Genomic DNA, 15,889 nt, shown 5'->3' on the forward strand with positions numbered 1-15,889 from the left:
CAGGTCCACAGGGGTGTCCATCTTCTCCCGTCCTTCCTGTCAGAGGTTTGTCCCTTCCTTGTGCTCTGGACCCGATCCCCTCCCTCCAGGCAAGAGGGCGGGTTGAGGATGCCTCCCTCATCTGCTTTCTCCCTCTTGGCTACCTCGTTCCCACCAGCCTGTGGCGCTCAGCAGATTTCCCCAGCAATTAGGAAAAGCCCTCCTCTGAAGCCCCGCCCTGCTCCCGGGACCACCCCCTCCCTGCTCCCTCCACAGCCACACTTCTGGAGAAGCCACACGTGCACACGCTGTCTCCTTGTCCTCAGTCCGCATCCACGCTCTGGTCCACTCCGGGCTGCCTCGCATCCCGGCCGCTGCACAGAAACTGTTCTTTCCAGGTCCCCAGCCAAGCCCATATTGCACTCCAGGATTTTAAAACCAGCAAATGATGTCGCAGCCCGGAGTTGCAGGCCAGTATCTGCACCTGTCTTCCCGGCGTCCTGCAAGGATGTGTGTGGATGTCCAGTAGGCGCCCCACCCGGCCAGAGTCGCCCATCTCACTGAATGTCCAGCCCCCCGCTGCCGCCCCTCGCTTTCCAGGTGACCGAGACCCTGCCCCTGCCTTTCCATTACCCTCAGGTTCTGTCCATCGGGGCCTGGTCAGTTCTGCTTCCAGCCTCGCCAGCCCTCTGCTCCCCCCGCCCACTGCCCTTGCTCTCCCAAACATCGTCCTCCAGCTTTGCTTTTGCAGAGAGCCTGCTAACTGGGTCTGTGCTCTTGCCCCAGTGGAGTCCGTTGTCCCCTGAGCAGCCAGAAACCAGGCCCTGCTGTTCTCTAGCCTTCCCCCTGCGCCTGGGACCGAAACCCGACTCCCCTCCACCTGCAGGGCTCCTGCCCCGCCTACCTCTCCAGCCTCACCCAGAGCCTCGTTTCCCTGATGACGCTTACCTGCTGCGGGGCCTTTGGCTTACTCTTACTCTACCCCCCCCAGCCCAGTCTTACCAAGGCTGCTCCTAGTCTGTCGAGATGGCATCTCCAGGAAGCCTCCCCTGAATAATCCCATCTTTTTTAAAAAATTTATTTTATTGACGTATAGTTGATTTACAGTGTTGTGTTCATTTCTGCTGTGCAGCAGAGTGATTCAGTGATACATATATAGACATTCTTTTTCATAGTCTTTTCCATTATGGTTTATCCCAGGATATTGAATAGAGTTCCCTGTGCTCTACAGTAGGACCTTGTTGTTTATGCATTCTGTATATACCGGTTTGCATCTGCTCACCCCAAACTCCCAATCCATCCCTCCCTCCCCCCTCCCCTTGGCAACCACAAGTCTTGAACAGTCCTATCTTTGATTTTCTCCAGCCAGAGCCTTGGTAGTTTACTTCATTACACTAATTGCTGTCAAATCAACCCATTTTTGTTTTCTTTACGGAATGTATGCACCGTGAGGGCAGTAGCCTTGTTTTTCTTGTTCTCCTTGGAGTCCCAGCACCTGGCACCGTGCCTCGCACATCCTAGTCTGCAAATAGTAGTTGGGTGGATATAGTGTGTGTTACTGGTTCACACTCTTACTCACCTGAGTCAGTAATTGCTTAGGTTTTATTTACATAGAGACATCTTTCTATCTTCCTAATACTCCCTAATGACGTTGGTGCTTCGATGCATAGAAATTTCTTTATCATTAGGCCCAAACTTACGCATCAGCCAGGATGGGGTGTCAGGGAGCAGGGAGGTTCTGTTTGCGCACTGTGAAGAGCTTTGGGAATGTTTAAATGGCAGCTTTAAGTGTTCAAAGACAAGGATGCCATCATGTCTTGATGGTGAATCAAGGACAGAATCTAAAATGCAGTCAGGCATTCAAGTGTACAAGGTAAGAAAGTCATAAAATAACCCCACTGTCTTGTGGGCAAAAGTGATTCTGTTTCAGTTTATTCCTGAAGCTTATGAGCTGTTCACTAAGTGTTTCTTCTCCAGGGTAGCTCTTTGATTCCAAGTGTAAATTATCCTAGGTCAAGATACAGATAATCTGGTGCAGGCCCTCATAACTGAACGCTTTCCGTAGACGTTGGACCCTTTATTTACCATTGGTCTTAAGGGCTTTGGCTCAAGGGTGGACCTCCAGTCTCTGGATTGGAAAAGGTGAATCTGCCTCTTTTGTTCCGCGTAAGGATTGAAGGCTAGGGAGGGCAGAGAAACGGCAACTTCTTAGTTCATTTGGAGTGTCTAGTAATGGCTTTGACCTCTTTCCCCAACAGTAGCACCCCCCCAACCTGGTGGAAACTCACCTGCTCTCTGAGGTGCCTTGCAGGATCAGGTCATGCTGGGCCCCAACAGAGGCCTCTGGTGATAAACCCCTGGGCATCAGGGTTCACTGGCTTCTCTGGGCTCCATCTCACCAGCTCCCACACAGCCACTCACTGTCTGTTGGATTCCCTTCGTTCAGAGTCCTGATGCAAGCAGTGGGGTCCAGGGAAACAGTGGGGATTTTAGGAACATGTAAAAATGAGCGTCCTCAAGGAGTCGACTGGAGGAGGGAGACAGACACTGCCCAGTTAATTATTATATGAATCATACTGTGTTACAGTTGCTGTAATAGAAAAGAAACAGATTCCATCTTTTTATTTTTTGGCCAAGCCAAAAATTGTGGGATCTTAGTTCCCTGACCAGGGATTGAACCCGGGCCCTCGGCAGTGAAAGCGTGGAGTCCCAACCACTGGACCACTGGGAATGTCCCTCAGATTCTATCTTTTAGGTTCATGATTTTGAGTGGGGAGTGTTCTTGGGTCCTTGCTTCCAAAAGGACGAACAGCGGGGAGAGGGTCAATGGAGATGGTGACATGAGGGCGTAGTCCAAGGGAAGTCTTTTTTTTTTTATTTTTTTTTATTTTTGGCTGCATTGGGTCTTCGTTGCGGTGCGCAGGCTTCTCATCGCAGTGGCTTCTCTTGTTGCGGAGCGTGGGCTCTAGGTGCGTGGGCTTCAGTAGTTGTAGCATGCGGGCTCAGTAGTTGTGGCTCGCGGGCTCTAGAGCGCAGGCTCAGTAGTTGTGGCACACGGGCTTAGTTGCTCCGTGGCGTGTGGGATCCTCCCGGACCAGGGCTCGAACCCGTGTCCCCTGCATTGGCAGGCGGATTCTTAACCACTGCGCCACCAGGGAAGTCCCGGGAAGCCTTTGTTCAGGAACCACAGTTTCCATTGTCGTGTACATGTTAAAATAGGACTTACTCATCTTGCTGTATGAAAACCAGCAGGATGTTCAAAGGCCCACTCTTGCCTGTATGTCAGGTACTTCCTACACCAGAAATAGCGAAGATATGAGTTGACCAGGTTGAAGCTGTGTCCTCCCCTCCCCCAGTATCCCCTTTAGAAAATGCCTTCCCGAGGTAGCTAATGACAAGCATCACGAAACACCAAACACGGTGTATTTTGATGGTTGTGGCTCTTGGGGACTTGCCGAGTCCCAAGTTTAGCAGCCGCTATCACTCCCTTGCTGGCCCCCTGGTCACTATCCCTTCAGAAGTGGGAGGTTGAGTGTGTGGCCACACCAGACTGTTGAAAATGGGACTCGATTCACAGACAGAAGGGGCAGAGGCTGGGGGACTGGGGAGAGGGGAGAGCGGGAAGAGCAGACATCCAGCAGGAAAGATGAAGTTTAGCTGGCAGTTAGGACTTCCTGAGATAGACAACGGAAGCATGGCTTTGCGTGAGCTTTCTTCCCAGAGGGCCTTACCAGAGGTTAGAGCATACAGGTTCCAGCTGCAAGGGCAGTAGAAGGGGATGGGAGGGGTGGGAGAAAGTCTCTGTGATGGGGTGGATGACAGCAGAGATTTGCCATTGCATCAGGAGGGATGGGAATTCGCTTGTGAAGATTTCCTACCTGTTGGAGGTTGGGACATAGCATCTTCTGGAGATCAGGGCAGTGAAGACCTCTGTTCCTCCAGGTCGAGCTGGCCTGGGCTCCTACCCTTGGCTGCAGCCACCTGGATTCCAAATGTGTCTTGAGTGAGTTGGGAAGGCACGTCAGGCCTGGAGCGCCATCCCAGATGTGGGTTTTCTCTTTGGACCATATGTCTCTGGTTTTCCCCTGTGTTAGAGACAGTCCTCCGAGAGCTGGCTCTGGGCCTCATGTGCTGCCGTGTGAAACGGGCGAAAATCCTATAGGCAATGAGTGAGTGGGGAGCCAGAGGGCCTCATCGCTTCTCTGAAGAGGCTGGATGGGAGGTTTTCCTCCTTAGCTTTTCTGCTATGGTGGTTCCAGACCCCTGCACGTGGCCTCAGAACCCTGCATGGCTTGGCCCCTGCCTTGTCCCTAGCCTCGCACTGCAGTGGTCCAGTTCCCCAGATGCCCTGAGTTCTCTCTCCTCAGTGGGTACCACTCCTTCCATTTGCACTGCCCCTCTTCTCTCTCGCCCAAGTCTCTCTTTCTCCCTCCCCTCCTTTCTCTCCGCATCTCTCCCTCATTCTTTGTGTCTGGCTCCCCCTCCTTCATCCTGTTTCCCAACCCATCATCCGTTCTCTGTCCGACGTGATTCCCTCTCCGGGTCTCGGCCGAGCTGTCACTCCGGGGAGTCTTTCCTAAAGGCCCCGCAGCCACACTGCGTGGGCACTTTCCCTGGGGAGAGCCTGCGCCTCCAGGTGTCCCCCCCCAAGACAGGCAAGACGGCCCCCGTTCTCTTTGGAATTGCCTGTGTTCCCTGCAGTTCAAGTCAGAGCAGGAGTCGTCTTGTCTGTTCACCTGCAAGACCTTCCAGAAATATCTGTCGAGTGGCTGCTTTCTCTTCCTGCAGTACCTCCTGCAGGATTTGCATGGTCAGCAGACACTAGTCTTAGAAACGTGAGGTGGAATTTCTAGGGCGGATCCTGGTGAAAAAAGCGTTGACTTTTCGCTCGCACTTTGATGAGCGTCCTCAGTAACAGCTCTTTGAACCCGTTGCAGGAAGCTCTATGCGGAGCTGTGCCAGGGCATTGTGGACATAGCCATCGCCAGCCTCTTCCCGCCCCCCGGCTCGGGGCAGCAGCCGCCCCAGCCAGCCGCCTTCATCAAGCTGTGACCCAGGGAGGCGCTCGAAGCTGCCTCGGAAGAAGCACGAGGGGGCGCTGCCCCGGGGGAAGGAGAAGTGTCCGAGTTGCTCGTCATCAAGCCAAACAGGAGGAGGAGAGACAACCCGCAGAGATGTGCTGGAAGAAGAAAAGGCAGCTTCCCCGAGGAGTGGTCGTTTGCCCAGGGGTTCCCAGGTGGAGCTCTTGGCACTGCTACTGAGATTCGAAAACTGCAGCAAATTTCGCCAATGGGAGAGCAGGCTATTCCTCTGAGGGGCAAAACACAGGGATGTGCTTAACGTTCTCATCCTTTGAAAAATCTGATTTTTATCCTAAGGTAGTGCTGTGAGCAGCGCCTTTCCTGCCCAGGGTGGCAGCCGTTGGATCTGGTTGGTGTCTGTCCACCTGCTGCATTAGTGCCTTAGCTCTGTGCCCAGCTACAGCCTCCTGTCTGGGGCAGGGGCGGGATGCGAGAGCACTTGGGAGGTTGCCAAGGGTGTCCCCCGCTAGTCCCACGGGCATCTGCACAAGCGCGCACCGACTGTCCTGGGTGCTGGGCTCTGCGGACGCTGCCTTGCCATCAGGGGGCTTGCTCTTCTTGGTCCTGATGGCATCTGGCTGGTCACTGGCCAGGGATGGCGTGGGCTGGGCACCAAACAGCAAACGCTGCTCTCAGCCTGCTCTCTGCATGTTTTAGAAACCAAGCAGCAAGTTTGCTGCAAACCCGTAAGCATCCAATAAGCATGAGAGAGGAAACAACACAAGTCCTGCTTTACTTAATAGTTGCGTGGCGGGGAGTCTTTGAAATATGATTCTCAGTTCTCTTTGTTTTAACCAGAATTCTACATGCCCTTTGGCCAAGTTCCCTTTCGTTCTGTTTTTTTTGGGGGGATTTAACTTTTGTAAAAACCCTTCTAGGGGTCGGGAGAGGGTAGAATTCCCCCCCTCCACCCCAGGGGGCTCCTCCCCACTTTGTTTTTCTTGCTCTTCTAGCACCTTCTGTGGGAGCTGGACAGGCAGGTTTTGTTCCAGGGAAGATTCTCCGTCTGCTGCGCCTCTCGACATCACGGAGAGGCTCTGAATCAGTGTGTGTCTCGCCTGAGTGGGAGAGTCTCTTAAAATGGGGAAGATGGGGTTTCAGAGCCGCGCTCAGCATCTCTTAAGTCAGCAGAGGTTAACGGCGTCCCGTTAGATGTAGTTTCTACTCACGGGATGGACGAATTTTCTGCAGACTTTCCAGGAGGCCATGTCACTAGCGAGAGGAAGCCCCATATGCCATCTGTGTCCACCGTAAGATGAGTGAACGGTGCGCTGGGAATCACAGCAGACCCACTGAACCGGCTCCCTCCTCCCCAGGGCACGGCGGGGTCTTCCCTCTGGCACGTGTGTGCTCCGTTATTCGTCTCTACCTGGCACAAGAAAACAGTTCTGCAGCCAGGGGAGACTTTTTTTTTTACAAAGAGAAGAAACAGCAACACCTCAAACATGATGAGATGTGGGAGCTTAACAGTGAAAAAAGGAATCATGATGGAAATGATTCAATGGCTGCAGCAGTGTGTGTGGGATGTGAAAGTGTTATGTCCGGGCTGAAGTGGAGGAAGGGCCAGCTGGCTCGGCCCTCCCGGGTGTTTGGAATTACAAAATAAACGTGCGGGCGGTTACCCAGAATATATAGATAATGAAGTTTCCATCCAGAGCGAAATAAGCCAGTGTTAAGGGAACTGTGGAGGCCCAGCACAGCTGATGGGTTAGTGCTGGGGGCTTCTGAGCAGATCGTGGTGAGGTGCACACCTACGTAGAAAGTGTAGGGTGATGGGGAAAGCGTGGAGGTTTTTGTAGTGCTGTCACATGCGAACGCAGATTTGTAATGATCTTTTGGACCTGAACTGCAGGGACGTTTGAGAATTTTCTCTTACCGTGTCTCTTACTGGTGACAGAGCTAAGAATCCAGGTGTAGGAAGTCTGTGGAACTTGATGGATTTTCTAAGAAACCTGAATCAATAGCAATATATGTGAGGGAAGGAAGGCTTTAAAGAGAAAATTCTGCTTCATTCCTCGCGTGGTTTCGAATAAGTATCTATTTTATGCATTTATTTCTGACCAGGTGGAATGGCTGGCTCAGAGCTCTTCCATATCCTTCCACGATATCCTTGACACAGGTGGTCATGCCTCGCCCGCAGTCAGTCTTCATACCTGTGGTCTGTGTTCGTGTGTCCAGTTGCTGGGGAAGGAGGTGGTGTTTTGTGGAGGCGTTGATTCTGATCTTGACTCTGTCATTGGCTGCACAGCATCAGAGGAGCCCGTGAGCCTCTCTGTGCCTTAGTTTCTTATCTCATGGAAGAGCTTGTTGCCTGACCCAGGGACTACTTCAAGGGCATTTAGTGAGGACACATGAGATTAGGAAGGCTGGAGAACCTCCAGCACCAAGGTTCTCAATGCTGGCTGTTTGCTGGAATCACTTGGGAAGCTTTTAAAGAATGTCGGTGTCCACACCTTCCCCCTCCCTCACCCCTGACCGATTAAGTCAGAACCTCAGGCATCAGCTTGCTTTGAGATGCCTTGAACCACTGACTGAGAAGGAAGGACAAACACATTATTACCTTGGAAGAATCAGATAAGGTTTAGGGCTTTAAAAAAAATTCCTTCTAGAAGGCTAGGCGTTCCTTTAAGAATGACCGGATGCTGACGTGATACAGCGAGTGCCGTCCAAGCAGGTTTTCCTTTGCTCCCCGTCACAGCCTTTGGAAGCTCAGCTGTGCTTTCATCTACTTAAACAGTTTGTGAAGCCTTGTCAGCAAATATAAACAGATATGAATTTATAAATCCGCTAAATAAGTGTTAAGATTATAAACAAATAATGGAGAGAAAAATCCCCTTCCCTCCCTCTGGACTCCCGTGGTAACTATAGACTCCACTTCCCCAGGACGTGGAAGTGCCTCGGTGTCTGTCTGATGCAGTGGAGCGGGTGCTGGTGGACTTACCAGCTGACGTGATGTGTCACGAGTGCCTCAGGGTGATCATCCCAAACTGGGGACATCTGGTAGTGCTGGAAATGGATGGGATCCGCGGGACCCGCAAGCAGCAGCGATGCTACAGAGGGTGTTGCCATTAAGAATTGAGGTCGTGTCAAGCAGGGGTGCGTCCAGCCCTGCTGTGGGTGGTGGGGACTCTGCCAGAGGAGACTAGATGCCAGAGTGGGTCCCCACAGCACATGGGTGCCACGGAGAAAACTGTCTCTGATCCTGGACACAGAATATGTACCTAAGAGGAAATGACTCCTGACACAAGGCGATTTTATGAATGTTTAAAATGCCTGGAGCATTAAAGGAATCATATTTCAAGCATTTCTCTGCCCTTTGGTTCTGTCATCTTATTGCGAGTGTTGACTGTCCTAGGATATCACTGGTTATTTGAATGCATGATTCTGTTACCCAGAGGTAGGCATACTTGTTCTATAAAGGGCCAGGTAGTAAATATTCTAGGCTTTGCAAGCCAAACTGGTTCTCCTTTGCATATTCTTCTTTTTTTTCCCCAACTCTTAAAAAGTATTAAAACAAAGCCAAAAAAACTTAGCACACAGGCCATACAAAAACAAGCATATATGCGGCCATTGTTTGCTGACCCCAGAATGCTACTCAATACGTAAGCCAACAGATTGGCCTTTGAAACTGTGATGAGCTGCTCCAGGGTGAAGCACTGAAACAGTTTCAGCTGCCAAAATGCAGCCCATCATGTCTCACATGTCATGTGTATTGTCTGAATCATGCTGCAGGTTGTGAGGTGACACCCCTGGTTGTGAAGGAATTATGTGTGCTTTAAACATGGAGGTAGAGGGGCTTCTGAAGTGAGGTTCGTTCCCCAAATAGCTGGAAGTTCAAGAAGTCCTTACTAAGACTTCACTGAGGACTTCTGTGTAAGTCCCCGTCTTAGGGCTTATTTTATGTGACCTGTCTCAGAGTGTGCCCAGTGTGAGCAGCCTTTTCCCTAGGTGCACTTGTTAAAAATAATCAGCAGCCGTTGTTTAACATCTCAACTTCCTGAGATGGCTTTAGCAGCTGGAACAGAGAAGCCGCTGACAAAAAATTTAGAAGGGAAAGATGGGGAATAAGATGTCCATAAAACGTTTTGAAAAGTTTCAACATATTCCTAAAAATATGGAGGGACACACACAGGTGTAGGGCTGTGTCCATGCCCAGGGGAGACCTGAATTCCCTCGGCTTTCACCTCTGTCTGACTAGGAGGATCTGCACAAGCAGGACGTGCAGACTAAGGCAGAGCTGTAAACTAAAAGGAGACAGAACGATGTGTCACCAGAGAGACAATATCATTAAAGAGATAAATTGTTTTTGAAATCGAACAAAGAAATTTTGGCATTGAAAAGTATGATCATGCGAATGAAAAATTCAGTAGAGGTGTTCAGTAGAGGTGTCCAAAAGCAGGTTTGAGCTGGCAAAAGAAGGAATCAGTGGATCTGAATTCAGTTGAGATCATCCAGTCTGAGGAACAGAAAGAAAAATGAATGAATAAAAAAATGAACAGAACTCCAGAAACATGTATGTACACCAACATATACGTAACAGGAATCCTAAAAGAAAGGAGGGAGAGAGAAGGGGGCAGAAAACAAATTGGAAGGAGCAGTGGTCAAAAACTTTCCCACTTTGAGGAAAACCATTAAAATGCATCCAAGAGGTTCAATAAACTAAGTAGGATACATTCAAAGAGATCCGCGCCAAGACACATTAACCACTAAGAAAATAACTTTAAATATATAGTAAAAAGGACAAGGGAACTAGAATGTTACACTAGAAAATATATATTTAACAAGAAAAGGCAGTAGTGAAGGGATGAGGAGGTAATAAGGCATTTACAAAGCAAATAGCACAATGCAGACACAAATCCTACCTTATCAGTAATTTCATTTAAATGTAAATGAGTTAAACACGCCAATCAAAAGGCAGAGATTGGCAACGTGGATCAAAAAAAAAACCATGATCAAACTCTGCTATCTACAAGAGACACGCTTTGATTCAAAGCCACAAACAGGTGAAAATAAAAGGATGGGAAAAAATATACCATGCAAGCAGTAACTCAAAGAGAGCTTAGGTGGCCATACTACTATTAGACAAAATAGACTTGAAGAAAAAAAATTATTAAAGGCAAAGAAAGACACTTTATAATGATAAATAGATCAATCCATCAGGAGATACAACAATTATAAACAAATGCACCTAGCAACAGAATCCCAAGATACATGAAGCAAAAACTGGCAGAACTAAAGAGAGAAATAGTAAATTCAACAGTAATAATTGGAGCTCTCAATTTTCCATTTTCAATAATGGATAGATGATCAACAAGAACATAGAAAACACTGTAAACCAACCAGATCTAACAAATATCTATAGAACACTCCACCCAACAATAGCAAAGTATACATTTTCCTGAAGTGCACATGGAACTTTCTCAGGAATAAACCATATGCTACACCATAAAGCCTCAATGAATTAAAAATGATTGGAATCAAACTACATATGTTCTGTGAACACAAATAAAACAAGAAATCATTAACAAATCTGGGAAAATCACAAGTGTGTGGAAGTTAAAAATGCCAAAGGAAAGAAGTCACAAGGGAAATTAGAAAGTACTTTGAGAGAGATGAAAATGAAAACACAACAGGGCTTCCCTGGTGGCACAGTGGTTAAGAATCCATCTGCCAATGCAGGGGACACAGGTTTGAGCCCTGGTCTGGAAAGATCCCACATGCCGTAGAGCAACTAAGCCCGTGCACCACAACTACTGAGCCTGCGCTCTAGAGCCTGCAACCCATAACTACTGAGCCCGCGTGCTGCAACTACTAAAGCCCGTGTGCCTAGAGCCCGTGCTCTGCAACAAGAGAAGACACTGCAATGAGAAGCCCGCCCACTGCAATGAAGAGTAGCCCCCGCTCACCGCAACTAGAGAAAGCCTGCGTGCAGCAACGAAGACCTAACACAGCAAATAAATAAATAAACAAAAAAGAAAGAAAACACAACTTACCAAAACTTAACGGAAAGCAGTTAAAGCCATGCCTAAAGGAAAACTTATATCTTTAAATGACTATATTGTGAAAAGATCTCAAATCAGTAACCTAACCTTCCACCTTAAGAAACTAGAAAAAGTAGAACAAGCTAAATCCAAAGTAAGTAGAAAGAAAGAATACAGATTAGAGTGGAAATAAATGAAATAGAGAATAGAAAAACAATAGATAAGATCAATGAGACCAAAAGTTGACGCTTTGAAAGATCAACAAAATTGACTAACCTTTAGCTAGACTGACCAAGAAAAAATAAGGAATGAAAGAGGGACATTACTACAGCACAAATAGAAAGGATTATGGGGGAACCTGCTGAACAATAATATGCCAACAAGTTAGATAACTTATATGAAATGGGCACATTCCTAGAAAGACACAAAACTGATGAAACTAACTCAAGAAGATAAATTCTGAAGAGACCTAACAGGAGATTGAATTAATAATAAATAATATTTTCACAGGGAAAAGCCCAGGACCAGATAGCTTCACTGGTAAATTCTACCAAATGTTTAAAGAGGAATTAACACCAATCGTTCACAAACTCTTCCAAAATATAGAAGAGGAGGGGACACTTTCCAACTCATCCTATAAGGTCACTATTAATACTTTAATACCAAAACCAGACAAAGACATCACAAGAAAAGCAAGCAACAGACCAATATCTCTTAGGAATAGAAATGAAAAAATCTTCAACAAAATACTAACAAACCAAATCCAGCAACATATAAAAAGAATTATAGATCTTCCTTTACTTATGATGGGTTATGTCCCAGTAAACCCACTGTACGTTGAAAATACCATAAGTCAAAAATGCATTTAATACACCTTACCTAGCAAACATCGTAGCTTAGCCTAGTCTACTTTAAATGCACTCAGAACACTTACATTGGCCTACAGTTGGGCAAAATCATCTAACACAAAGCCTATTTTATAATAAAGTGCTGATATCTCATGTAATTTATTCAATACTGTAGTGAGAGTGAGACATGGAATGGCTGTCTGGGTATGGAATGGTTATAAGAGTATTGGTTGTTTATCCTTGTGATCGCTTGGCTGACTGAGAGCTTCAGCTCACTACTGCTCCCCGGTATCATGAGCGACTACCATACTTCATATCCCTATCCCGAGAAAAGATCAAAATTCAAAATTTGAAGTAAGTTTTCTAATGAATGTGTATCGTTTTGCACCACTGTAAAGTTGAAAAATCATAAGTCGAACCATTGTAAGTTGGGGACTGTCTGTCTATACTGTTGTATACACCATGATCAAGTAGGATCTATCCTAAAAAGTCTACATTCATTTAACACACAAAATTCAATCAATATAATCATTTTTAATGGAACAAAAAATGATCATATCAATATACACAGAAAAAGCATTTGACAAAACAACACTTCCTTTGTAAAAAAACTAGGAATGGGGCTTCCCTGGTGGCGCAGTGGTTGAGAGTCCGCCTGCTGATGCAGGGGATGCGGGTTCGTGCCCCGGTCTGGGAGGATCCCACATGCCGCGGAGCGGCTGGGCCCGTGAGCCATGGCCGCTGAGCCTGCGCGTCCGGCGCCTGTGCTCCGCAACGGGAGAGGCCACAACAGTGAGAGGCACGCGTACCGCAAAAAAATAAAAAAAATAAAAAATAAACTAGGAATGAAATGGGAACTTCCTCAATTTGATCAAAGGCATCTTTGGAAAAACCCACAGCCTACATCATATTTAGTGGTGGAAGACTGAAAGCTTTCTCCCTAAAATCAAGCATAAAACAAAGATCTAATCTTGCCACTTCTATTCAACATTGGATTAAGGGTTCAAAAGGAAGGGAGGAAGGAAAGAAGGAAGGGCATCTAGATTGGAAAGGAAGAAATATAACTATCTCTTTTTGCATATGACAAGACCTAACATACAGAAAATCCTAAGAAATCCACAAAACCTATTAGATCTAATAAATGAGTTCACACAAGATTGCCAGAAACAAGATCAATATACAAAACTCAATTGTATTTCTAGACCCTACAAATGAGCAATTTGAAAGTTAAATGAAGAAAACAATTCCATTTACATCAACATCAAAAAGGTTTAAATACTTAGGAGTAAATTCAACAAAAGAAGTTCATTTGTACACCAAAAACTACAAAACATCTTTGAAAGAAATTAACACCCAAATAAATGGCAAGACGTCCCATGTTCATAGGTTGGAAGATAATTATTGTTAAGATGAATATAGACCCTAGATTGATGTACAGATTGAATATAATCCCTATCAAATAGCTCAGCTGCCTTTTTTTGCAGAAATTGACAAGCCAACCCTAAAATTCATATGGAAATACAAAGGATCAGGAATAGCCAAAGCAACCTAGAAAAAGAAGAACAGAGTTGGAGGACTTACACTTCCTGTTTTCAAAATTTATTACAAAGCTATATTAACCAAGATTGTATGGTATTGGTATAAGAATAGACATACACATCAAGGCAACAGAACTGAGAGTCCAGAAATGAACCATCATATTTATGATCAAATTTTTTTTTTTTTTTTTTTGCGGTACACGGGTCTCTCACTGTTGTGGCCTCTCCCGTTGCGGAGCACAGGCTCCGGACGCGCAGGCTCAGTGGTCATGGCTCACGGGCCCAGCTGCTCCGCAGCATGTGGGATCTTCCCGGACCGGGGCACGAATCCATGTCCCCTGCATCGGCAGGCGGACTCCCAACAACTGCGCCACCAGGGAAGCCCTGATCAATTGAGTTTTGACAAGGTGCTAAGACAGTTCAATGGGAGAAAGAATAGTCTTTACAACGAATGGTGCTAGAACAAAATATTCACATGCAAAGGAATGAAGTTGGATGTCTCTCTCACACCATATACAAAAATTAACTCAAGATGGGTCAAAGGCCTAAATGTAAGAGTTGCAGCTAAAAAAACAAACAAAAAGACACAACTCAGAAGACAGCATAGCTGTTAACCTTCATGATCTTGGATTAGGCAATGATTTCTTAGATATGATATCAAAAGCACAAGCAACAAAAGGAAAAAAATAAACTAGACTTCATCAATATGAAAAACTTCAAAGGACACAACCAGGGAAGTAAAAGATAACCCACAAAATGGGAAAAAATATTTGCAAATCATATATCTGATAAGTAGTATAGAAATAATACAAAGAAGTATGACAGCTCAACAATAAAAAAGACGACCCAATTTTAAAATGGACCAAGTATCTAAACAGACATTTCTCCATTGAAAATATACAAATGGTCAATAAACACATGAAAATATGCTCAATATCACTAGTCATTAGAGAAATACAGAAATCACAATTAGATACTACTTCACATGTACTAGGGTGGATATAATTTTTTTTTTTTTTTTTTTTGCGGTACGCGGGCCTCTCACTGTTGTGGCCTCTCCCGTTGCGGAGCACAGGCTCCGGACGCGCAGGCTCAGCGGCCACGGCTCACGGGCCCAGCTGCTCTGCGGCATGTGGGATCTTCCCGGACCGGGGCACGAACCCGCGTCCCCTGCATCGTCAGGCGGACTCAACCACTGCGCCACCAGGGAAGTCCTTGTACCGTTTTTTTTTTGTGTGTGTGTGTGGGGGGGTGGATATAATTTTTTAAAAAACAGAGAATAACAACTACTGGTGAGGACATGGAGAAACTGGGATCCTCATACGTTGCTAGAGGGAATGTAAACGTGTACAGCTGCTTTTGGAAAAATTTGGCAGCACCTCAAAAAGTTAAACATGGAGTTACCATATGTCCCAGAAATTCCACTCCTAGCTGTAATACCTAAGAGAATTGAAAACTTATGTCCATACAAAAACTTGTGCATGGATATTTCTAGCAGCATTACTCATAATAGCCAAAGGTGGAAACAACCGAAATGTCCATCAACCGGTGAATAGAGAAACAAAATATGTATCCATACAATGGATTCTTATTCAGCGGTGAAAGGAATGAGATACTGATACATGCTAAAACATGGATGAACCTTAAAAGCAGTGGAGAGATGGTAAGGATGGTCGACGCTTTTTGTGTTCTGAAGGGGAGAATTCCTGTGGTAGCTGAAGTGGGACAAGAGATCAGTGAGCTGTTTTTTTGTTTTAACAGCTTTTCCAGCAGGTTTGTATGCTGATGGAAATGACTGCTTCTGCCATCATCCCTGCATTCTCCTGCCCTCCAGGAGACCCTGACCAAGGGAAAGGGAATGAAGGAAGTTTTCCTTAAAAGAAGCAGACGTTGTAAAGGGAGAGAAGGCAGAATTTAGGTCACAGCTGCACGGATCTTGGGAGATTTGATGATGTCAACATAAGACAGAAACAGAAGATAACTTTTTAAAAGTGATATAAGAGGAATTTCCTGGCGGTCCAGTGGTTAGGACTCAGGGCTTTCACTGCCAGGCCGTTTCAATTCCTGGTCCGGGAACTGAGATCCTGCGAGCCACATGGCATGGGATGGGGGTGGGGGAGCAATAGAGGAGTGAAAATTACCAGCTGACCCAGGTAAAGGTGAAACTGGGGAAGGAGGACACTTTTGGGAGTGGTGAATTAATTCATTAATTGTGGTGATGGCTTCATGGGTGTATAAATAGGTCAAAACTTATCAACGTGCACACTTTAAATGTGTGTAGTTTATTGCATGTCAATTATACTTCAATACAGAAGAGAGCTGTGACACACACACACATACACACCAAAGATGAAAGACAGCTGCAGGCAGTCCCTGATAACGTCCGTATTCTGGGGAGATAAGTGCTTCATAGGACTTACAGATCCTCAAAGGATCTTAAGGCTGCAAGGCCCCTCGGACAC

At 46.3% G+C, this 15,889-nt stretch overlaps 1 protein-coding gene across 4 annotated transcripts in view; it reads left to right on the top strand.

The window, feature by feature from the left end:
* Positions 1 to 15,666, top strand: part of TTL (tubulin tyrosine ligase) — a 50,659-nt gene extending 34,993 nt beyond the window's left edge. The window contains exon 7 of one of the 4 annotated variants that reach the window (XM_067704394.1): positions 378 to 584. In XM_067704394.1, the coding sequence (XP_067560495.1) occupies positions 378 to 543 (166 nt within the window). In that variant the 3' untranslated portion in view covers positions 544 to 584. Of the gene's footprint in view, positions 1 to 377; positions 585 to 4,916; positions 8,365 to 15,188 lie in introns of those variants that run through there. The other 3 variants (XM_067704396.1, XM_067704395.1, XM_067704398.1) reach the window with 3 other exon arrangements.
* Positions 15,667 to 15,889: the final 223 nt, after the last annotated feature.

This window comes from Pseudorca crassidens, chromosome 14 (assembly GCF_039906515.1).
Source record: "Pseudorca crassidens isolate mPseCra1 chromosome 14, mPseCra1.hap1, whole genome shotgun sequence".
In the NCBI taxonomy this organism is placed as follows: Eukaryota; Metazoa; Chordata; class Mammalia; order Artiodactyla; family Delphinidae; genus Pseudorca; species Pseudorca crassidens.